This window comes from Cariama cristata, unplaced genomic scaffold (genome assembly GCF_000690535.1).
Source record: "Cariama cristata isolate BGI_N322 unplaced genomic scaffold, ASM69053v1 scaffold8377, whole genome shotgun sequence".
In the NCBI taxonomy this organism is placed as follows: Eukaryota; Metazoa; Chordata; class Aves; order Cariamiformes; family Cariamidae; genus Cariama; species Cariama cristata.
In genome coordinates this window covers 1-22,736 of record NW_009628309.1, presented here as the reverse complement: position 1 = coordinate 22,736, position 22,736 = coordinate 1, and the positions used below count along the sequence as shown (strand labels likewise).

The 22,736-nt window shown below is 37.7% G+C and overlaps 1 protein-coding gene across 1 annotated transcript in view; it reads right to left on the bottom strand.

The window, feature by feature from the left end:
* The window catches only part of PI4KA (phosphatidylinositol 4-kinase, catalytic, alpha), a 63,274-nt gene extending 42,639 nt beyond the window's left edge, over positions 1–20,635 (bottom strand). Inside the window, exons 1-18 of the mRNA XM_009704757.1 lie at positions 20,525–20,635; positions 19,188–19,281; positions 18,462–18,550; positions 17,918–17,990; positions 17,335–17,594; positions 16,697–16,763; positions 14,550–14,698; positions 13,881–13,946; positions 12,847–12,943; positions 12,260–12,451; positions 11,413–11,513; positions 10,614–10,743; positions 9,430–9,562; positions 8,660–8,755; positions 7,741–7,924; positions 6,880–6,983; positions 5,741–5,909; positions 1,625–1,675 (exon numbers count right to left, since the gene is read on the bottom strand). Coding sequence (XP_009703059.1) covers positions 1,625–1,675; positions 5,741–5,909; positions 6,880–6,983; positions 7,741–7,924; positions 8,660–8,755; positions 9,430–9,562; positions 10,614–10,743; positions 11,413–11,513; positions 12,260–12,451; positions 12,847–12,943; positions 13,881–13,946; positions 14,550–14,698; positions 16,697–16,763; positions 17,335–17,594; positions 17,918–17,990; positions 18,462–18,550; positions 19,188–19,281; positions 20,525–20,623 — 2,154 coding nt within the window. The 5' untranslated portion in view covers positions 20,624–20,635. The remainder of the gene's footprint in view (positions 1–1,624; positions 1,676–5,740; positions 5,910–6,879; positions 6,984–7,740; positions 7,925–8,659; positions 8,756–9,429; positions 9,563–10,613; positions 10,744–11,412; positions 11,514–12,259; positions 12,452–12,846; positions 12,944–13,880; positions 13,947–14,549; positions 14,699–16,696; positions 16,764–17,334; positions 17,595–17,917; positions 17,991–18,461; positions 18,551–19,187; positions 19,282–20,524) is intronic.
* Between the last annotated feature and the right edge of the window lie 2,101 nt (positions 20,636–22,736).

Genomic DNA, 22,736 nt, shown 5'->3' with positions numbered 1-22,736 from the left:
GGAAAGAGGTCAAGCAGAAAAGCAATCAGCTACTGCTCAAAACTCATGATCTTCATACATTGTGCAAGAAAGTCAAATATTTGCTTCAACAACCATAATGTAACCATTAACTGTTGCTTCAGATTCTGGCACTATCTGACTCCATTTAAAGGTCACATTGGTTAAGAAAAATGCAGTTATCACCAGCTATTCAGAACAAATATATCATCAATAAAAATTTGAAACAGAAAAGTACTTCCATAACTTTTACATTAAGTCTCTAACAAGCACTAACCTTTTCTCAATATTCAAGGAATGATCCTGCTTTCACTGAAATCAGTGCTTGCCTTACTGATAGCTGAAAAATACTACCCACTAGAACAAATCTCTCAACACAAGACTAGCTAGTTCATGTAAAAACTGAGCAGTTATTGAATAACAGCAAGCCAAGACATTTATAAACACATTTCTATAAAGCTAGGATCTGGCCCTTGTGATTGCTGGTGAATTCAGGAAGAGTTTATGTTGGAAACTGGTTGACGAGACTGGGCAAGGAAAGGAACAGTTCTTTGATCTTTAACCAGTGCTAATTTTAGGTTCTTCTCTTTGAAAAGCTTCAGCAAAGGCGTTTGTGAGGGCAGAGAATGAAATAATTTATTTTTTTTTTCCTGCTTGTTAATGGATGTGCAGTATAAGCAAGTTACAAGTAGGCATGCCTACTGCAAGTATATAACACATTTTCCCCTTTTGTCTGATCAGCTATGCAGGAAAAGTTCCACAGAACAATTTAACTTCAGGAGGGGAGAAAGTGACATGATGTTTTTTGCCCTCCAGTAAATTTAAGTTTGTCTATGGATCTTTTAGACATGCTGTTTTTTGTAAAAGCTACAGCAGTTAGGCAACTAGTCCTACTGACTTGGAAACTCAGCTTGGACGTATCAAAATTTTCTGTTGGAGATCTAGAACGGAGCACACCAATTTTTGGCTGAATTAGTAGTTATACTTTGTTAGAAAAAATGTTCTTCCCCCAGAAAAAGTTGTCATCTGAGATCAAAACCAGATATACATCAAAACAAGTAAGTCTGGAACTGACATCTGTGTCCTTGCACATTTCTTAAAATGCTTCCAACATGACAGCCAATTCTACTTTCAGAAGACACAAAACACCTCCTCTCCTTCCTCCCTCCTTTCTCAATGATTTTGGTTTTTTCCTTTTAAGAAGCAGAATTCACTGTGCTGCCAAATAAGATTTATTTTTAACTGTTTCTATTAACTTTTGTTTTTCAGTTTTCTCCTTGGGTCACAGATATGTACTGTTTATTACACTGCATGCCAAAAACTATTCAAAGAAATATCCCCTGTGGTATTACTTAGCTCATGAATCTCTTGAATTCCTGACTAGCAACAATCTAATCCTGAATCACAAAAGGTTAATTATTTTATTTTAAAAAATATGTCATTACTAAACAAATGTTCCCCCCCCCAAGAGCAAGAAATATTATTTTACAATACTATTATATTTCTCTTGGATGCTTACTTCTGCATTAGTTGTTAATCAAACCATTTGACCATGAAATAGCACTGATATTTGATATATGTGAGAAAAATTATTTTGTTTGCAACAGCCCAGCCATTGGATACTCACCACAGCAATAACAGGAATAAGCACACCCAGATTCCCTGCGCTACTGGAGGCCTGAAAAATAAAAAAGAAATTATCAAAACATTTAAAAAAGCATTTCTAAAATATCTGCTACAAAATGTATTTCAAGCATCAAACATTCCTACTGTCTATGTAAATAAAAACACACACTGCCAATTACAACTCCGTATCTTGCAAACAGATGTGCCCAAGGTGGCCCAGAAATCCACTGGGCACACCCCGCAGTCTTTCAACAAAGCTTTTCAGGTGGCTCCTCACAGACTATTGAAGGTAGTTTTTTTCCCCTTCGAGCACAGAATCTTCTATGTTTGGAAGTCAGATATTATGCCTTGAGCTAAAGGGGGGGAAATATTAATTGATACCATGTCTACTCTGACATCCAACCACTACAAGAAAAATGCTCACATTAAACGAGTGGCAACAAACAAGTGTCAAATGTTTACTAAAAGTCTCATTTTACTACCAAAATGAAGCAAAAAATAACAAGGCTGTAAAAAGACACCATTTTCAAGAATTTATTTAAGCAGGGAGAGCAGCCTTTTCCATTGAAATATGAGAAGCATAAGGAAAATATGTATTTCCTTTGACTTATTAGGACTTTTTTAATTGCACTCTACATAACAAGTGTATTTGTTCTTGGCCAAATACAGCGTTTAAGAACTGAAAACATTCACTGCACACAGTATGTTGTCTCTCACCTTCTCTGATAAGGCAAAGAGCAATAGCACAGATACCATGCTCAGAGACATGTCCTCTCCGAAGTCCTTCCCTGCTTCCCATATCCTTCCACATTGGATTTGGGAGGGAGAGAACTGTCCATCTTCCTCTTTACAAGAGAGAGACCCAGAAAAGAGATCGCTGGTCCCATGGGGAGAAGGCAAGGCAGACGTACTAACAGGGTAGTTTTGCATGAAGTAGAATAAACCAAAATGGGTTGGGTTGGAAGGGACCTTTAAAGGACATCCAGTCTGAACCCCCCCGCAGTGAGCAGGGACATCTGCAACTCGGTCAGGTTGCTCAGAGCCCCGAGCAGCCTGGCCTTGAGCATGCCCAGGGATGGGGCATCAACCACCTCTCTGAGAAACCTGTGCCAGTGCCTCACCACCCTCATTGAGAAAAATGTCTGTCTTCTATCTAGTCGGATTCTACCCTCTTTTAATTTAAAACCATTACCCCTTGTCCTGTCACAACAGGCCTTGCTGAAAAGGCTGTCCCCATCTTTCTTATAAGCCCCCTCTAAGTACTGGAAGGTTGCAGTAAGGTCTCCCGGAGCCTTCTCTTCTCCAGGCTAAAGCAATTAAAAATAAAAAAAAGAAAGAAGAAAAGAAGAGAGAGAGAAACAAAACCAAATAGTCCTCAGATGAAACAAAGATGATACAACCCAACTAAAACACGTTTTGGTTATCTTTCCTCAGTGTCCAAGATAAAGCAAAACAAAAGATATACCCTTAAATATTTTTGAAAGGAATGAAAGAACAGCACTCAAGTCACTCTAAGGGGTAGGAACAACTGGAAAAAGTCACTATATTTTTTTTGCTAGCATCAGGACAGTCCACTGCACATGACAAACTGTGGCAGAGTCAGAGTAGAGATGCAAGCTAACTGAGATAGCCAGAACCTAGCACATGACACCAACAGATAGAATGGTAGAAAACCCACTTTTCTACTAGCATTTTTGTTACAAAAATGGACTATCAGCCTCTTTATGATAATATATAGCACTAAGGATGAAGAAGATGCAATGACTTCTATCCCTGGGCATACTCAGAGGAGACTTGTGTTAACTATCACCAATGGCAGAAAAAAAAATTTTTTTAAAAATTATTTTTTTTCCCCCTCACAAAAGTCACTTTTGCATGGTTGAAAAATCTGGTTTAAAACAGAACAAATAAGCCACTGAAGCATTTTAATGGTTAGCAAGCAAATTTAAGTCCATAAAAAGGTACACTGAAAAGCCAAGGACATAGGCAAACTACGAAAGAAAAAAAATGCTTTTGTTTGGGAGCACAGTATGTGCAGTGTTTTACCTACTTTATCTCTTCTTGAAAATGAAGTAACTCAGTCTTCAGAATACCTTCCAGAACTTTTACTCTACATTGAGTAAAGAGTGTTCCAGTGAAAACTGCTATCAGTATCCTCATAATAAAGAAACACTGCCTCCTAGCTCAAATCCATGTTAAATCAATCACATATTTTTCCATTTTCAGGCAGCTTTAAGTCAGTGCAGCAGTTTGTCTCCCATAGTGATTCCAAAACTAAACAGTGGAAAAATATCCCTGAAAGGAGGAGGGTGGAAACTAACTTAGAAGTGTCATTTTAGAGCAATGTTTACAATAGGCTTTTCACCATTTCAGCTCACTTATTTGTGGTTAGAAGAATATATGAAACCTGTGGAGAGAAATTTTCCATCACAGACTTCATGAAAAGCAGATTCTAGACATGTCCTAGCTCCCTTTTAAGAGAAAAGTTGGCATCCTTGATTAAATGTAGTGAATTGTCAAAGTAAACAGATTCATTTCAGAGGGATTTACCAAGAATTCACACATCCAATAAAAGGATAAAGAAAGAACTTGGTACAATTAAAATGTAGGATGCACAGGAGGGGGGAAAGAGAGGTTAAAAAGAAAAAAAAAACCACATTGTTTCCCCTCACTACTAGTAAAATGTGCCTATTTCAAAAGGAAGTGTTACCTATCTGCCCTAAAAAGCAGGGAACAGCTCTCAAATCGCATCTCCAAGAAAACCTTAACTTTCCAGTATGAACACATTTGAATTATTAAAACATAAAAGTGTATTTTTGGTATGTAAAATCACTATCAAACACTGAGTTTTCACAAGTTATCCTAAGGCAGTGCATGAATGCCAAGAGGTTACAGCATTTGAACACTAGGGAGGAACACAACTGGAGGACAGCTTTGATTTTTTTATGAGTAGGAAGCAATCACTTTTGCTTTTCAAACGATTATATATATCTCAAGAGCAAAAGTCAAGATTAACGGCTTGTTTATGAGTATATTTTAGAGCAAAGATGAGAGGAAGGTATTGTGGGAAAGGCAGAGATTTTTGTTTCTTAAATAAACAGGGACATTGAGTACTCTGGATACTTAATTGAAATGGGAAGAAAAGCCAACATGAAGTGAGGTGAAAAAGTCTTCACATACGAATAAAAAGCAGAGAATTCTGAGCAAGTAAAGTAACTGCATAAAAACTGCTCCTGCAGAAATTTAGTTAGCATTTAAAGACGCTCCTCTTCCAAAGCTTCTCATAGACTTTCAAAAGCCAGTATATGTTAAATTTTACAAATCATAATTGAAAGTTTCACTTAAAAAGAACTGTATTTTAAAGCAAAACCACTCAAATATACTCTTCTGCAAAGTACTCCTACCATACAAATTAATCTAAGAAACAAGTCTCATCTTTTTGAATAAACTTGCTCTCTAAATGAAGCACCCCTAAAAATCATCAGAGATTTTTATTAAATCTGTAATTTTCACTTCACTGCACTGTTTCCATTATAAGCCTAGACAGATAGGGCTGCATCAACTTGGATCTCGGGAAAAAAATCAAGATGCACCCACTCGTAACAACAATTTAGGATTAGTCAGGATGACACAAGTTGACTACTTCAAGCTGGAGGTTGGATTAGATGACTTCCTGAGGTCCCTTCCAACCTGAGTTTTCCTATGATCCTATGACACCACTAAAATAAGAAGAATTCTGTCACACCTAGAGACACTCTAAGAATTAGTAAGAGGCATTCAGCAGTCAGCATTCTGTATTTCTCCCTGCAGTTCTGCCTCCAAGACTCCAGCCAGTTTACTCAGTCTCACACAAAATCAGGCTCAGTTGAACAACAGGTATACAACTGCTTTATCTCAGATACTATACACAGATTAGTCAGATGTTTGAAAGGCATTATAGACCTGCACTCATATTCCATGATCAGAACACATTCTCAGGTTTAACAAAGCGTGATTTTTTTTCTCTGTGTGTAAGGGTGTGGGTTCGGTTAAAAAAAACATACAGAAGACTCTGTTTAGTAGTGCCATCCATATAAATGCACAGCTGGATACAATTAAAAAACAGTGAATATCTGACCTTCAGTGCTGGTCCTTTTTCACTTGCTCTCTCACTAGCTCTCTTTCCTTCTAGCCCAAGCTGAACAAACAGTTCCAGCAAGTTCATCAGCAGTTCATCCACAAGGTGTTCGCCTTGAATGTTAGCAGCAATGTTAGCTAGGGCATTAATGACTGCCAAAGAACAGTGCCTGAGAAGAAAGAACAGTTATGAACAAGCAATTTCTCAAAGTTTTATATTTTCAGTGCTTTCTTCATAATGCTGATAGTAAGTCTTGTAATAAGGCTGCTGACATGTTTTCACTCAGAGTCTTTTTTAGGGGTGTTGTTATTTATTTTTATGAATAGCACATCACTTTACCGATAATTTAAATCCAATCAGTATTTAAGTGAAAAACTCTTTGTAAGCTTTGCCTCTGGAGGACATTTCATTTATGATGCTGTCACGGCCAAAAGGAAATTACTTCCCTGTAGCAGATATGGCTACAGACAAAAAGCAGCAAAGGGCTGTGTTTCTGGATTGGGAAAGCTCTTGAGCAGAAGAATCAGAACTAGTATCAGCTGTTGTTAGAGCTGAGGTTGCACTGAGTCACAAAGTATGTTAAAACATACTGACAGGAATAGTCCTCTTGGTTACTTATGCACTACATTAAAAGATATCCAGCCTACCCCAACTACCAACAAAGTCAGTGATAATCTTTAGTTATAACAGGGACTACAAGGCATACTTACATACCAAGAATTAAATTGTTAATGGTTTGCATGTAATCCCTAACAAGTGCTGGGACTACATTTAAACAAAACAGAAACCAAAAAAACCCCACATACACAAAACCCAATGGAATTCATTAGCTTTTTCAGGCTAAGAGATTAACTACTGTAGTCACAGATAACATAAATCATCAACTTCAATTATCATTTACAAACATTATCTCCTTACGGGGGGGGGTGGGGGGCAGGATCAGTATTTTTAGGAATCTCTACATTATGAAGTGTTACTATTTTTAAACAGATACATTACTTTTTAACATAAAAGAAAAAGAACAGTAGTATTTATAACCTCATTATAAAACTTACAATGGGAGAAAGTTAAAATCCCTGATGTAGCATAAAGGATATTTAATATAATATTCATACATTTAAGGGACACAGCTAAGTTACCTGTATCCGTGATCCTTATAGTCTTTTGTGGCAGAGTAAACAACTGAGCTTGCTTTAACACTGATTTGCTGAAACAGATTCCACACCTCCTGGTAAATATATTGCTGTAAAAAAAAAAAAACAACAAAACAACAAATTGCTAAGTAGAGCTTATTGAATACAATCTCTCTAAAGAACAACCCTGTAAAATACACTATTACGAAGTTCTTCATATAGGTATCTAGTCATAGCCTGAGCAACAGTTTCAGCTTCCATAAAGCACACAGTGGAAGTGCTTTCATTAGTGTTTTTAATTGATCAAATTTTACAAAATTTATTAACTTCCTTAACTCCGCCTTCCTGATGGAAAACTTTTTTTCAGGCTTTTGAGTTCTGGCAATTAAATGCTTGCTCAGAGGCACAAATTACATTCAGAAAAGGTAAGGCAGTTAATCCTTGTACGACTGAAGAAGGCAATCCACACTTTTAAATGTATGGACCTACAAGACTTTGAAATTTAATTACTGATATAAAAAAAAATACTGTGCACCTATTTGGGACACAGGCCAAGTTTATAAATTTCTTAATAACTTTTCAAAACATTGAGTTTGGGGAGGGTTTATAGTTTGTTTTTTTAAAAAAAAAAAACACTTTTTTTATTTTCTATGGGGATTAATCTTTACAGAGACAGCATTTTCCACATTATTAACTAGCTTCTGTTTTCTGATGTCAGAGACATGAGGATTGTACAAGTGCACACCTGTGGTGAAGAAAATAAAAACCTTAAAAATCTTCCGCAAATGCAGTTTCTGAAATACATTTCCTTTTAACTAAAGGAAAGGGATCATGAAACAGCACTCTCTTGGCCAGTTCTTTCCTTACATTTCCAGTGATGACCAAGCAGCCCAGCTGATCAATGATGAGAACATCAAGATGAGAAGGTGGCTGGCAAAACTTCTGTTGTAAGATCTGTAGAATGGGTTCCATCATTTTTGGGGTGTCCCTCAGTGCCACCGCAATGTGCCCTAGAGCACGAATTGTGTGGTCAGGAATCAAATGGGCTTCCCTGTTACAGAAAACAAACAAAAAAAGCCCCCAAATGATACATGTAACTGTTCAACAGTTATCAAGACCTTCAAGCATGGTTCTATTTCATGTAAGAAACAGTTCATATACTAAATTTAAACATCACTAACAGCTTTAATATTGCTACTCTATATACCCACTTACTCCTAACATTAACATTAGAGATATACTTTCACAAGTTGGTTTTCAAAATAAACACCAACCCCCCCCCAGCACACTATCCAAGAAACCCATACTAATCCATAAACAAACTGCTGTAGGACCAACAGTGAAAAGAGGTGAAAGTGATCTGCAAAACATTAAGACATGACAGTCAGACCAGCTACTATAGGACCTCCCCTTGGAGGTTTCTTGGTAGGCGAGTTTCTTAAAAGTGAAGCAAGTCAAATGCCACAAGTGACAAGCTGTGTCTAGCCATAAAAGATAGCTGAAGCCTGAAGGATACAGCAGAGAGAATATCACTCAATCTAGGACTCAAAAATTGGCTAATACTCGCCAAAGATTTGCCAATTCAATCAAATAAAAATGAATCCATATCTCTCAGTACGAAAACAAGGGTTCAGCTCTGCAAAGATCTGCACGGGAAGATCCTGATCCCACATACAAGCTCACTAATCTCAGAGACATTTAATTCTAAAATAATGCTGTCCGTACTTAGAATTAGCTTCAGGTTCACTGAGCGAAGGAAAAATTGGTTTGATGGTTAACAACTTACTTATCACTCTCTTGAGAGATGTACAGACGGTTAGATAAACTGGCAAGAAAGGCCTCAACAATCACCGAATCTATAGTCAAGCCAGCTTTCAAGCATCTGGAATAACAATGAACAGAAAACTTGCTAGAACAGCCAGAGAGAAAAAGATGCATGAATTAAACACTTCACTTTTTACTACTGTAAATGCATGCCAGGTATAAGAGAAAAAAGTTTATACTAAAGTATAAGAACCAATTGCCTAGGAAGGCTGCAGATGTAGCTCAAAAAATGAGCAGAGCTTCTACTGCTGCTTTCTCCAGCAACAATAAAGATGGGGATATGCAATAAGGTAAATTCAGGATCCACTGCTTTAGAAAATTCAATCCCTCGTCTCTAGTCACCGACTATCTGTCTTCCCTTCAGCTCTCTGTGGCTGTCTAGAAGGAAAGAATAACTATTACGCTGCCCACATTTGAGTGTGCAACAATCCTTCTGTTACAGCAGGCTCACTCAACATGATAATCTAAGCGGAAAACAAAAACCCCAATGAGTATCAAAATGGTGACTTGCATGAATTACATATGTGGGAAGCAAAACAATGAGACTGAATTATTATTTTACAATTAGGACATAAACAGAACCAAGAGATGTCTGAAGGAAAATGAAGTCACGTTCAAAAACGGCAAAAAGCCTTTATAGCAGCACAGAGCAGCACCTTCTAAATGGTCCCAATACTTTTCTGCTAGGGAAATAGAACACATGTTCCAACATGGTGGAAGTCTCTCTCTTACCTGCAGATGTTGTCTATGGCAATGTCGCGCAGCTGCTCATACATGGATGGTTGACTTTTCTTGCCAGGCATTACATTTAGAGTGGACTCTGAATGCTCGTTGGTGACACTAATCTTGATGTCATTACCACCTACTAAGAACACAGAGCATGGAAATCAACACCATTTGAAAGCACCATTTGAAATCAACACCAAGATGAGAGCACACAGGCAGAGCACTATCTGTTGAGTGAGCTCAAAACAGACTACTTTACAGTTCAGAGTTCAGCTGAGGAACTTTGGAAGTGCATGTGTTGCCACTAGCTATACAAGATATTACTGTGTTTAACTATTCCTAAATAATTATTCCTAAATTGTCACCTTCAGTTATCATTTTACCTGTTCTGCTTTAGCATTACAACACTGTTTTTGCATTAGCAAGTGATTTAAATCGAAGATTTTCTTTTTGGAAATCATAACTTGATATTATAATTTAAAAACAACAACAAAAAACCTGCCAAATGCCATCAAGATGGTCATGGGACTGGAGCACAGGACATGTATGGAGAGTGTGAGGAACATAACCTTGTTCAGCCTGGAGAAGAGTGCAGCTTTGGACAGACCTAACGGCTGCCTTCCAAAGCGTCAAGTAGGTTACCGAGAAGAGAGAAGCAGGCTTCATAGCAGAATGAGGTACATCAGCCCTAACTTGAAACAAGGGAGGTTCCAACTGGATAAGTGATTCCCCCGCCCCCCCAAGGATACTTATGCATTGGCTCAGGTTGTAGAATCTCTGTCCGTGGATGTTTTTGAAGGCCCTAAGCAAACTGCCCTGAATTGAGCGCAGGAGGTTGACTCACATAATACAACCTTCAATACTGCAATATCACACTATAGTTGTTGGTGATCTCACTTAGGACAACAGTGCTCAGTTTCAGCAAAAGAGGCATAGCAATATTGCTGCTAGGATAAAATGTAGTTCTACATACACTGCTTGCCCTTAGATACACTTCTACCAGAATTTGATTTACATTCCTCCTCTTCACCTCCAAAAAAAAAAAAAAAAAAAAAAAAAAAAATCACAAATCCATCTCCATTTCCCTCTAGAGCTATATCACCACAAACTATCCAAAAGCATCAAAAAGCCATTCAAGCTGGAAAACAATCATTAGCATATCCCTTGGAACACAGCCTTTTTTCCTTTACCTGTGTGATACTGGCTATGATACTTGTAAAGTTTCACAAGCACTGGGGAAGGTATCACAAGAAAGTCTCGCAAGGATGGATTGACAGAATGAACCACAACGGGGAACCTCTCACACAAACGACCTAGACCCTAAAAAAGAAAAAAAAAAGCACCAAAGCATAGCTTTAGAATATAACAGTGCAATTTTTATTTCAACTGTAAGCTTGCAACTTCAATCCAAAGTAAACCATACAAAGTTCTGAGGGATTCAATTTTTAGCAGAAGATTTAGACGTTTAAAGACTCTAATTCTTTTAGGTTATCCTAGAGCGCATCATGCCAGTCAAGGCTTGGTGCTTTCTTCCTGGGTGATTTCACAGGAGTTACACGAAATGAACTCCACTCTCTAAAAATAAAGTTATCGGACAAGTTCCAATATTTAGAGAATCCTGACAACTTACTATTTACAATGAGGTGGAAAACACCACATTTGTAAGACTATGAGTAAGTGCCCAATCAGAAGACATAAAAATCAGAATAACTAAGTCTTAGTCTTAAAACCCAGTGATCTGCCAGTCCCAGTATTTTAATTGTTTATGTAATGGACTAAGAAGCTAAATATTTCAGAAATTAAATACTGGTTAAAAAAAAAAATCTCATGAATATTATTCTTCAAGAATTAGCTGAGGTATGAAAATTCTGAAAGCACTACATGGGAAGTAATACAAATAACAGACAAAAACTGTTCTTCTAGCAACCTGTAAAACTCCCCGAACTCTCACTCACTGATATAGCACTGTCGAACACTGTAACGACAGACCTGCAAACAGCAAATTAGCAGTGGCAAGTGAGCAATGATGACTTTGCTTGAGGTTTTCGACTGCAGCTTCTCTGATAACTTGATGCACAGGTTTTCTGCACCTTAAATGAAACATCCAACAGAAAAATTTATCTTTAGCTGGTATTAGGCCACACACAACCCAGTGCTTACTGGAATTTCTAAAACAATGCAGAGAATTTGTAAGCTTCACTGTCCTCATACTACAATTCCTGAAAAAGATTTAGTGCTGCTTCTGTAAAAGCAGTTTTGGAAACTCAGTATCTGCACCAAACAGCTCTGTCAAACACTATGGTTGAAAGAATGACAGTACTTAAAGTTGATTTTGAGCATACTTCACATTTGACAAGAAATTGAGTATTGCAAGGTCCAAAGGAAAAAAATCCTTCACATATTCAGAGCATGTGTAAGAATTATACACAAGAAAGAAAATTGAGAAAAAGTGAGAAAGAGCTTCCTAGTCCTGTTAGCAATGAAGAAAAAACATTTTACGAGAATGACTGAGAAACATTTAAGACACTAAAAGCAATAATTAAAAACATAAACTAGAAAATAAGCAGCTGTATGTAATGCAGCAATTATACCATCTCTTGTAGATAAGCCAATAGGATGCTTCTGTTTCCATTACTATAACGAGATGTCTACCTACCTAGCCAACTAATTCAACATTTTGATGGAAGTTTTACTCTTCTATTCTAATAGCAAAGAGCATTCCACTAAAATTTATTTTATATTTCTCTGAGCATCATCTAATCTCAGAGACCTTATAAGTATTTCTACAACTTAGAAAAAAAGACAGGCATTCCAGAGACCAAGGAGCATTTTTTACCTTGTTCATCTTTCACAGCCCACACCATGAGATCCACACAGGCAGCATTTGCCTGACAACGCAGTTTTAAAGGACTCAGTTCATTGTGCAGTCGATCCACATCATGAAGGATTTTCTGAAGTTCTGACTGACTGCTGTTGAACTGCTCTAGCACAAAATCATGGATTTCCTTCACAAATGAGTTGGGAAGGTCTAAAGAAATAAAAGGAAACAGCATTATACTAGAAGGATAGGAGTCAGTGTATCAGAATGATGCATATATAAAATTCATTGCTACATTATAAATGAAATGATTTAATAAAGTTTATGTCCTGCCTAAAAGATAAATTTCATAGCAAAGTCCACTAGTGAGCAGACAATTGAAATGCTGTCTATGAATCCTTTTAATGGTGCTCAAAATATTTTTTTCCTACTTCCATAGCATCTTTTTTGTATGGAAACATTTCAAAATACAAATTTTATAGGATATGTGGAGTTCCCAGGAAACGTAAACCCCAATGTTCAAGCACTCAATACCATGCAGACAATGCTTTGGATCCTAAACATAATGAAGGATAAATAAAATAAAAAAAAACCAAATACTATACCTTTCATATAGTATAATGTGTCTCTCAGCATTTTAAACTGAGCAAGATAAAGAGGATCACTGAATGTTTTATAATAGAGATCTGTATTAGCACCCGTCTGAAAAAGAAAACAAGCAATTTGCTGGATTCAAAATGAAGGTATTTTCCATTATAGTGATAAATAAATCTTCTTATTCCAATCATATAACTGTTTTCCTCCACCATGTAAACAAGCATTTAAAACAGGTCCCAGAAGTAACCTCGCAGCTTTTCCCCCTCTACTTTCATCAAAAGGAAAAGTACAGCCACTCAGTGCATTAAAGAACATTCAGTCACTCTTTCAGTTTGAAGCGCACATATACGTTCCCTAACAGTGTTGTTAAAAAAAGAGAGGACCAAAACCTCTCCTTTTACTGAGATAGCAAAAAGAGAAACTGAAGCTGTCTCCACTTGGCCTACATTTCAAATACAGCAGTACTCGAAAGAAGGCTGGAGGGAACAGCAAAGTCATTTTCCCAGCACAACTGAACACATACAGCTCTACGCCCCCAAGGAGATGAGGTTAACTCCATAAAACATGGTCGATGCTGTTAGAGAACTGCACCCAGCAAAGGGGAGAACAAGGTCTCACAGACCTACAGAAACAAGTATGCCACCTCTGCAAGTAAAGGTCCACAAACTGCAACACTATTGAACTTGTAAAAACGACACTTTAAAGAGCAGCAGCGATTTCCAAGCCCGAAAAATAAAACCACCAATACATTTTATCTACATGAAAAAAGATGTTACTGTGATAGGCAATAAAGGTCTTAGTCTACAGTAAACCAGTTTTGGGCAACCAATGCTGTAATTTAGTAGGACAACAGGGTTAAGTAAAAAATTGTTCATTTTTTAAGAGAATAAGTATTTCTATCTCAGTGAGAAATATTTCCCCTTCACCCCTCTATTTTTACACAGTCTAAGGCTAGATATAAACCACTGAAAGAACCATTCAAACAGGAAATTAGTATCAAAACCCAAAGTATTCAAGTCATTAAAGGAATTTAAAAACATACCTCTGCAACTTCAGCTACAACTGTGTCTAAGGTCTTTAGCAGAGAATCCCCAACAATCTGTTTTACCTACAGAGGAAAAAAAATGAAAAAATAAAAAAAGGATGTTGCCTGTTGACTCTAGATAGGAAGACAATACAGTTTTGCCCATGCATAGAAAACACAAGTCACTTGAACTGCAAAGCATCAGATAAAATTAAGGCTACAAGAATTTCTGGCTGCAACAAGAAACAATATGCTTGAGCCTCTGTGTGCTGTTCCAAAATAGCTGGTGCAGGAAGCAGACAGGACCCGTAGTTTCTGTCACCTGTGTGAATTCCCAGCAACTAAACCCTCTAGAAAAGGGTCTCATTCCCACAGCAAAAACCAATCTTCTATTTCAGCAACTAGCAGTATGTAAGTTACCTCAGCTCAAGCGGTCTGCAAGACTCAAACAGAAAGAAGTTCATATAAACTTATCTGATTTTCCAAATTCTTCGAGGTTCATATGAGAGCTTCTTAGGAGTACTATTGAGGCATGACACTAAATGCCATAAAAATAACATTACACAAGCTTGAGACACAAACACTGTCTTTTTATTTGCAATGCTAAAAGCCTAAACTGCATCTATTTCTAGCACAAATATCTAGAATGCAACCTCACTGCAGCCTTCATAAGAACCCCCCACATACCATGTTCAACAGCTGACGGAGCATTTCCAGTGGGATGTTAAACTCTTTATTGTTAATGCCGTTGAAGAGCGGAGAAACTGAAAAGCTGGAGCTGATTGTAGAGAAGTAATAATCAGGATCCAGTGCACTCCCATCAGGAAGATACGAACCTGATCAGAAAAAATAACAGAAATAGAAGTTTGGTGAGAGAGAGGATATATTAACTTTGTTTAATGGTAATGTTTAGTCATTACTAAAGACTAGCCATTTCCAACACAGGTATAGTCTTTTAACTTGCAGGCTATCAAGAGGTACACTCAACTCATCTACTGTTAAACCAAGACAGAAAACTATGATGAAAAATACATTTGTTCATTAGAAATTTACAATCACAATGGAAGAATTCATTTCAACGATTTGTGTCCATGTCAGAGACACTGCTGACAAGAAATCTTCCCATACTACTGATGTACATTTACCTGAAAACATCTGTAAACACCATTTTGTTCAAAAGCATAGAGGTGCAAAGAACAGGTTAAGTCAAAACTATCTTGCAAGGTTTTCCCCTGTATTAGATCAAACGAACACATGGCACAGCTTTCACCTTAGAAGAGGCAGCAATTCACTACTGCAATTTGAAGGCAAAGAGAATCAAATTATTTTTCAGATTCAAGTACTCTATTAAGGAAAAAACTTGCTAAGCATACTGCTTTTGGCACTGTTTCCACTTTAGAAATTACATCTCTGCCTTTTTAAAGTACTCAGTTGCCTGTGCTAAAGTAATGTTCTTGTGATTAATAGGCTTTCAAGCAACACTATTTAGTGATAACAACAACAAAAAAAAATGGTTTCAGTCTTTTTTTCTAAACCGTTAGCCTTGGCCAGAATAAAACCAAGGTCATTACTCATCTTCAGAAAGTAAGACTATCACAAACTGTATTATTGGAAATAATACAAGGGCTGCTTGTATCTGAAATACCTGGTAGAAGCTAGTATTGAAAATAAAATCCCGATTAGAATAATCGCAACTCTGCTAGAGACAGAATTAAAATGATTCTGAAATTTTTACAAAGCTGTTCATTATCCACCTATAGTTTTAATTAAGATTATTTTTGTTCTACTACTATAGCCTCTCTCCAACCTGCAGCTTTTTTTTTTTTATATAAATTCAAAACATGAAGACCATAAAATTGAAGAAGTATAGGTTGGTTCAACAGGTTTGACAGAAGACAAACAGGTCTCTTCCTACTTGGTAATTTAAGAACGATATTTGAATTAGCCTGCAATCCCATGATATGCTTGAGGAAGACAGATGCCTCTACAAATAGTAGCATGAAAGAAAAAGAAAATTAACATGGAAGAAATTAATTTAAGCCAGTGCTTGGGAGAGGGGAATGACCCAGAAACAGAGAATGTCCAAACTGTTAAAAACCACAAAGGGCCAGACAAAACCAGAAACACCAAAACACCTAATATGCAGAGCTAGTCCTCCAGTTGATTCATGAAAGGCAGTTTATTTTCAAATCCTGCTTTGACACAGAACTCACAGCTAGAGCTCAGCTCTACCAAAACTCAGTGGTTAAGAGTTTGTATATTAATTCATGAAAATTTTTCACATTTCTGCCTTTTATTATACAGTAATTAATACACATTCGTGAGCACTCAACTTCAGTGTCTCCTTTATCATTTCTCACTTCAGCAAATTACTAGGTCTTGCACAAGGACCCATATCACGTTTACTTCAAATGGAGCAGTTGTTCTAGATTTATACAATGTGCCACAAAGGACGCAAAATTCCAGACCTTAGTCCAACAATTTAGTTGCCTAGTGAAGCACAATATTAACTCTTGTTAGTCAACCTAATCTCCTGAAATATTTTTGGCCTAGTTGAATTAAGCTTCTCAGTACTAGGCACAGCCTAGCAGTAAGGAAATCATGTCTCTCAGAAGCCTGCCAGAAACAACTGAGCCTGGAAACTACTGGTGTTAATAACTTCCCACTGTCTTTAGACCCCAAAACTTTTCAGAATCTGAGCAGACATGTGCCAGAGAATTACTAGAAGAATTCTAGAGGGCAGAAAAAGGGGTCAAAAGGATTTGGTTTTCAATTTTCTATAAATAGCAACAAAACCCCCAAATCACACACTGTTCCTTTGCAAAATAATTTACCTTCAAAGTAATGAACTGCAGATCCTCCAGGAGAGCTGGGAGGGGGAATTCCACGTTCAGGACTAACCTGAAACATCACACAAAAGCCATAATTTAAAAACTATTTGCAAAACATTGAAAAATCTTCCAGAGAATGGTTCATACACTTTATAATGAAACACAGCTTCAAGTAAAACTAACAGGAACTACAGGTCTAACAGCTCAATTCCAACCAAAAATGGGAAGTTAAAAAAAGCTACTTCAGTGCTTTTGACTAAAGGGAAGAGATCAGAATGATGAGTCCTGTACTGCATGTAAAGTCTGAAAACTTTAGCCATTAAGCGCCAGCTTCCCAAATTTGCAGGTATACATTACAATGCTTTTTAATGAGAATAGCACAAGGGATAGGATTGGCCTATTCTTCCATGTGAAGACTTATTAGTGCAGCTGTTAGTTTAACAGTCACTGATTGTTCTGTAGCTCAGAAACTACAAAATTATTTTGAAACTCAGTTGTGGAACCAAAACAAAGATCTCTATATCTGGTCAAACAATGTGTTAAGAGAATGTTTGCGTATCCAGGCTTAAAGCTGTCTTAACTCCACCAAGATCACAAAATCATCTAAACACTGACTCCAACACAGAGCAAGTCATACAAACCTGTGAGATGCTAGACACACTGCTAGCCTTTCTCTTTAGTGTTCCTTCTTGGCAAACAGTCAGTAGAGAACTGGGAAGAATTGATCTGAAATCATTAAAGGATCGTCGGCGAATTCCTTCAAGCTCTTCTGGAACTCTCAGGGAATGTGGGGGAATTTTTGGAAAAAGTTTTGAAAGGAGAGCCTCCTCTGAATTGCTGTAGCGACCAAAGGCTCGAGAAATTCCTATCAGGCAGGGCACTGCATACTTGCATAAATATTCTGGAAAACAAAATCACATATAACAGCATATTAACAGCAACTTAGAACTTCCTCTTCACGGTTTTGCTACCACTTCACTGAACTGTTTCAGCCTAAGGTGCTTTACAAAGACTTATTTGTGCAAGTAGAGGAAAAACCATGAGGGTATCACAAATTAATAACACTTCTGCTTCCACATTTACCAGTCGGCAGCAAACACAGTATGTGCTAAGAGAAGTCGAAAGAAAAAGCTGCTCATTTTCAAGAGTGATCCTGATGATCAGAAAACACACAAGATTTTTAGAAGACAGGAGTTACAAATATAGTAACAATTTTAGTAGTACCTTTATCATGCATTTGTGGGGTCTGGCACATTCCCAACAGGAACTGCATTACTTGCAGAATTGCATCCAAAATCTAAAGTAATCAAGACAGACATACAAAACTACATTTTGGTAAAGAGATACCGTTATCTTACACTAGATCACTACAACAGATGAAACTTGCAAATATTAAAGTAAGCACCTCAAAAGTATATCGTCCTCAGTCAGCTTACAGAGCTTCTTTAGTAAAGTTTGCAGTTAGCTGGTATGTACTAACAGAATAAAATTGTAACAGTCCTACTCTCAGTATCAAAACTTGAATTCTAAAATTCTGGGCTCAGTGACTGATACCCTTTGATATCTAGAAGTAACAACGGTCTTATGAATATCTTCTAGATACTTGACTATTGATTAACACAAACAAAATAATGCAATAGGACACACGTTAAAGCAATCAATCCCTTTGCAAGAAAGGAAGCAGCTATGGTGTACTCTTCTGTAGACATTTGTCAGTATTGCAGCATTGGAGAACTGGGTATGACATCAGCACAAACTTAAACTCTACCTGCTCTCTGAGAGATGCATCCCTGTAAGCAACATCTGATAACAATGTTACCAAGCAGAAGCTGAAGTTTTCTGCAACTGGAAGCAAGCCTGCAAAGGAACAGACAGAAAATAAGCCACTTAAGCATTGTTAGAGAGGATCAACATAGAAAGAGCAAATAATAATAAAGCAAGAAGACATAAGCGATCCCCATGTCATACAGTTCTGAGACAGATGTAGAAATAGATAGTATTACATACAAATAAAAGAAATTTTAATAATTAAAAACTTCTCTAGGCTCTCAAGTAATTGAAAAAATACAACATTTTATAGTAACCCTTATGAAAAAATATTATTATATTAATTTTATGTGATATTAAGGGAGTAAGAAATGAAGTGGTTTAAACAGCAACTAAGCATCAAAGCTAAAAGTCCAGCATACAAATCTAAGGTTCCACTCTCCCGCTCTAACTGCTACACAATCTTCTTCAATTTAGTAACAAAATATATTGAGCATAGATTTATTTGGAAAGTACAATTTATCACAAAGCAGTCAAGCAAGACAGTTGGGAGCTATTCAACTTCCTCTTTGCTTCTAAAGTAAATCAATATTAAACGCTGTTGAGTGAGGAGCTAAGAACCTAGCAGGACCTATCTTCTCTCCTTATACCATGTTCTGAATAACCTTTGACATTTCCATTTCCTGGTTGGCATTCCATGAGAATGATCAAAACCCCCAAACATCACCTCGGACTTTCCGTGCATTGCTCTCTTCTATCCACTGGACTTTGGGAAGACCCTTCAGAAGTCGGAGGAGGTAAGGAACCACATTATCTTTGTGCTAGAGGGGAAAATACTCTATTTAAAACGGGTAACAAAAGCTGAACCGTATCATCTCAAGATAGTTTAGAGATACTGAAAGATGACATTAACCACACACAGAACTCATTTCTAAAAATTACTCCACAGGCTTCTTCAATATTGCAAAATTGATTTCAACACAGGCAAATGAAAGTACACTAATTCAGTGCGATAAATCCAATCCTTTCATTCTAGGCAACAGTTCATTCTCCATAAAAGAGAAAAAAGTTCCAGAACAGTAATTGACCCCAAACAATTTCTTAGTTAACAGCAAGGTCACAAAATAATTTTAAGACAGCTAGAAATTCAGTGCCAGTCCCAATTTGGTACATGTGATCCATCCCATGGCATTATGCAAGTCTCTTAACACATCTATGCAACACTTCAGCTTCCTAATCTGAAAATCAAAGGATAGCGCTTTTCTTCCTCATAGAGTTGGATTAATTAATACTAACTGCTGGCTTTGAAAACATCATAAAAATGCCACGAAACATGAATACAGCCACCTTATTTAAACTTCATACTACAAAAAAAACGCAAAAAGGACAATGTTAATAATATGCATGTAAGATGTTTCATAGTAAATAGATACGAAATAGGAGGAAATTCAGGCCTGATGCAAACCCTAGCAACATTAAATGACTTAAAGTGAGGTCTAATGACTTTGGACCTAGGACTCAGTATACCCTTCCTTTCCTCCGCACAAAACAATACCACGTCCAGAGTTCAAAGGGAAGAGAACCAGCTTGTCATAAACAGGCTGACAGGCACAAAAGGGATGCTCACATACAATGCAGCCTATGTACACTGTTTGTCTTCTTATCCTGGCTAGTGCCAGGCGTAAAAAGGCCTATTACAAACCTGATGTTCAAGAGTATGTTGGAACATACCTGCCATTCAGAAGCACTTGGGGAAGAACACGCAATGACACATATTGTTTGAGCAAACCCTCCTGAATAGCCTTTCCCTTCTCTGCTTAAGCTATGATGACCAAAAAAACGACAGCAGTTTGGCTGTGGCAGTGCCATGACCACTGTCTATCACACTCATCAGTACTGTCCCTGTTTCCTTGTGCTCTCCTGCCTGCACCCATCTGTTATCTCTGACCTTTTCATTTATTTTTACCAAGAGTAAATATCAACTTTTCGTTAATTGAACCACTAAACTTGAATTAATCTAAAATCTTTCAAGTTAAATAGAGTTAGCCTAAGCACGAAAAATACCTGAAGGTCAGATTCAATTAGAAAGATTCCTAAAGCAATAACAGCATCTCTGCGACGTTCATCTAACTGGAAAATCCCATGGAAATCCACTGGACACATACAGAGCAGTTTTTGTACCTGAAAAACAGCAGAAGGGAAGAACAGTGGAACAAGATCGAAATCATCAAAACAATCCAAGAGAACAACAGTACATGTGTTAAAACTGTCTTTCAAAAATACACTACTAGACCTCAGGAAAGCAATGCAAATAGCTCCCAGCTTCTCTTTTATGGAGCAGAGTTAGCCATCATGTCCATGCCCTACAGCACGCCAAGCAACAGGCCTGGGTAGCACTAATACACTTGCAAATATTTTCACAGCAGAAAAATGAGCCAACAAGCTGTGGTCTTCAAGACTCATTCAGACCTCCTGTGTTTGCAGTGGACAGTAGTCCTTCCATCTTCTGGAAGACAGATGGCCACATTACCCTCCTTTAGTCACCAATCTTAATGAGAGCATCCAAGGGCTAGGACAGAGTGATGAATGACAGAAACTAGAAAAAGACAGAAATATCTCAAGTAGATGTCAAATATTTTTACCACAACATGCTCAACTTAAAAGTTTTCTTCAACACTTGATCAAGCTGTTTGTTTTCACATCTCAAGACAATTTCTGAAACTTTTCACAGTATCACACTACAGAGCTCACTCCTGCATCCCTGGTACAACAAAGCCTTCCTTCTGCTAATTCACTGGGTGTTTTGAACGTGCAAGGAATATGCAGCAGGCACATACATCATATTTACTCAATTCCTGTAAGCAAAAACTGGGTGGTTCTTGCTTTGGTTACAGCTGCACCAATGCCTTCTTCATATACAGTACTGAACAATAAACTGTTACCTACCCAAGTATGACTTTGCTCAAATCTTTTAACATAACAGATTAAGTTTCCGGAACTTTTATTTTCTGGTTACTTACCTATTACTTCACTCCATACCCAGCAAACACACATTTAAAGAGTATCTCAAATCTCCCAAATACTTTGTTTTCCTATGGAACTGTTAAGAAAGGGAAAATGCAACAAGCATATTATCTTTTTATAAATCTCCTTGATGTTAATAAATATTACCTAAAAAAGACTGTCATAATAAATACCTACATTTGACCGACCTATGTTTGAATGCCAAGGAACTTCCTATATAGGTAACTCTTTAAACACCCTGCCTTGAAATTTCTAAACCAAGGAACTACTTCCCTAGAGGATTAGAAGAATTTCCTGGATGCTCAGTGGAATTAAAGATTCTGATCCTTAAACTGCCAGACCTCATAATTACAAGACCTGCAACACAACACAAATAATCCTCTTGCTCAACATAAAATACAGCAGAGGAAATATGAACTTTGGAAAATAACTTCTGATGCATGCGTCCCACATCAGGTTAATATCTGCAATAACAGGAATGAATAACTTCAGGTAGATATGAACCATTGATATCATTTAACTCCTACCTCCCTCAAACTAAAAAAAAACAAACAAACAAAACCAAAAAAGCCTGGATATTAGTGAAGCAAGAGCAAGGCTTAAAAAAATGATTCACAGTTGGCTGACAGATCAATGGTAGATTTCCAGAACAAGAACTAAGAAAACAAGCCTGCAACAGCTGGCCAAGAGCAAGCACTACAGTTCTCATCAGCACAGAGCTGTGCTTTTCAACAATTTAGTCATCTTTCATTATTGCACAAGGCAATTTAGAAGTTCAATCACTTCACACTCAGAGAAGCCAACTCCCGAAACACCAGGCTGTCCATCTCTCCTCCCTGCAGCAGCACAACACTTGATCATGCCAGTAGCGGAGACCCACGAGGGGAGCTGCCCAGACGAGGATCCCCCCCGTCTGGTTTCACATTCAGTAGAGGTTTATCTCAACCAGCCAGATTTTGCCTTGAGCTGATGGCATCGCTTGGATTTAACCAGATATGTGGGTAAAGCAACCAGCCCTAATTAGGCTGAGACTAATTACACCCACAACACCGTGTTCCACAAACTTCAGGGATGCGCAGCCGCTGTAAGGACCCCTTCCCAAGGCGATGGGGGGGGGGGGGGCTGCTCCGAGGGCGCCGGCCATGGCTGCTGTGCTGACGCCTCACACTGCAATGGTATTTTTGGGTCAAGATGGGCCATGCAAGTGTCCCGTAGGCCCAGCAGTCCCCACGCACACAGACACAGCTGGCAT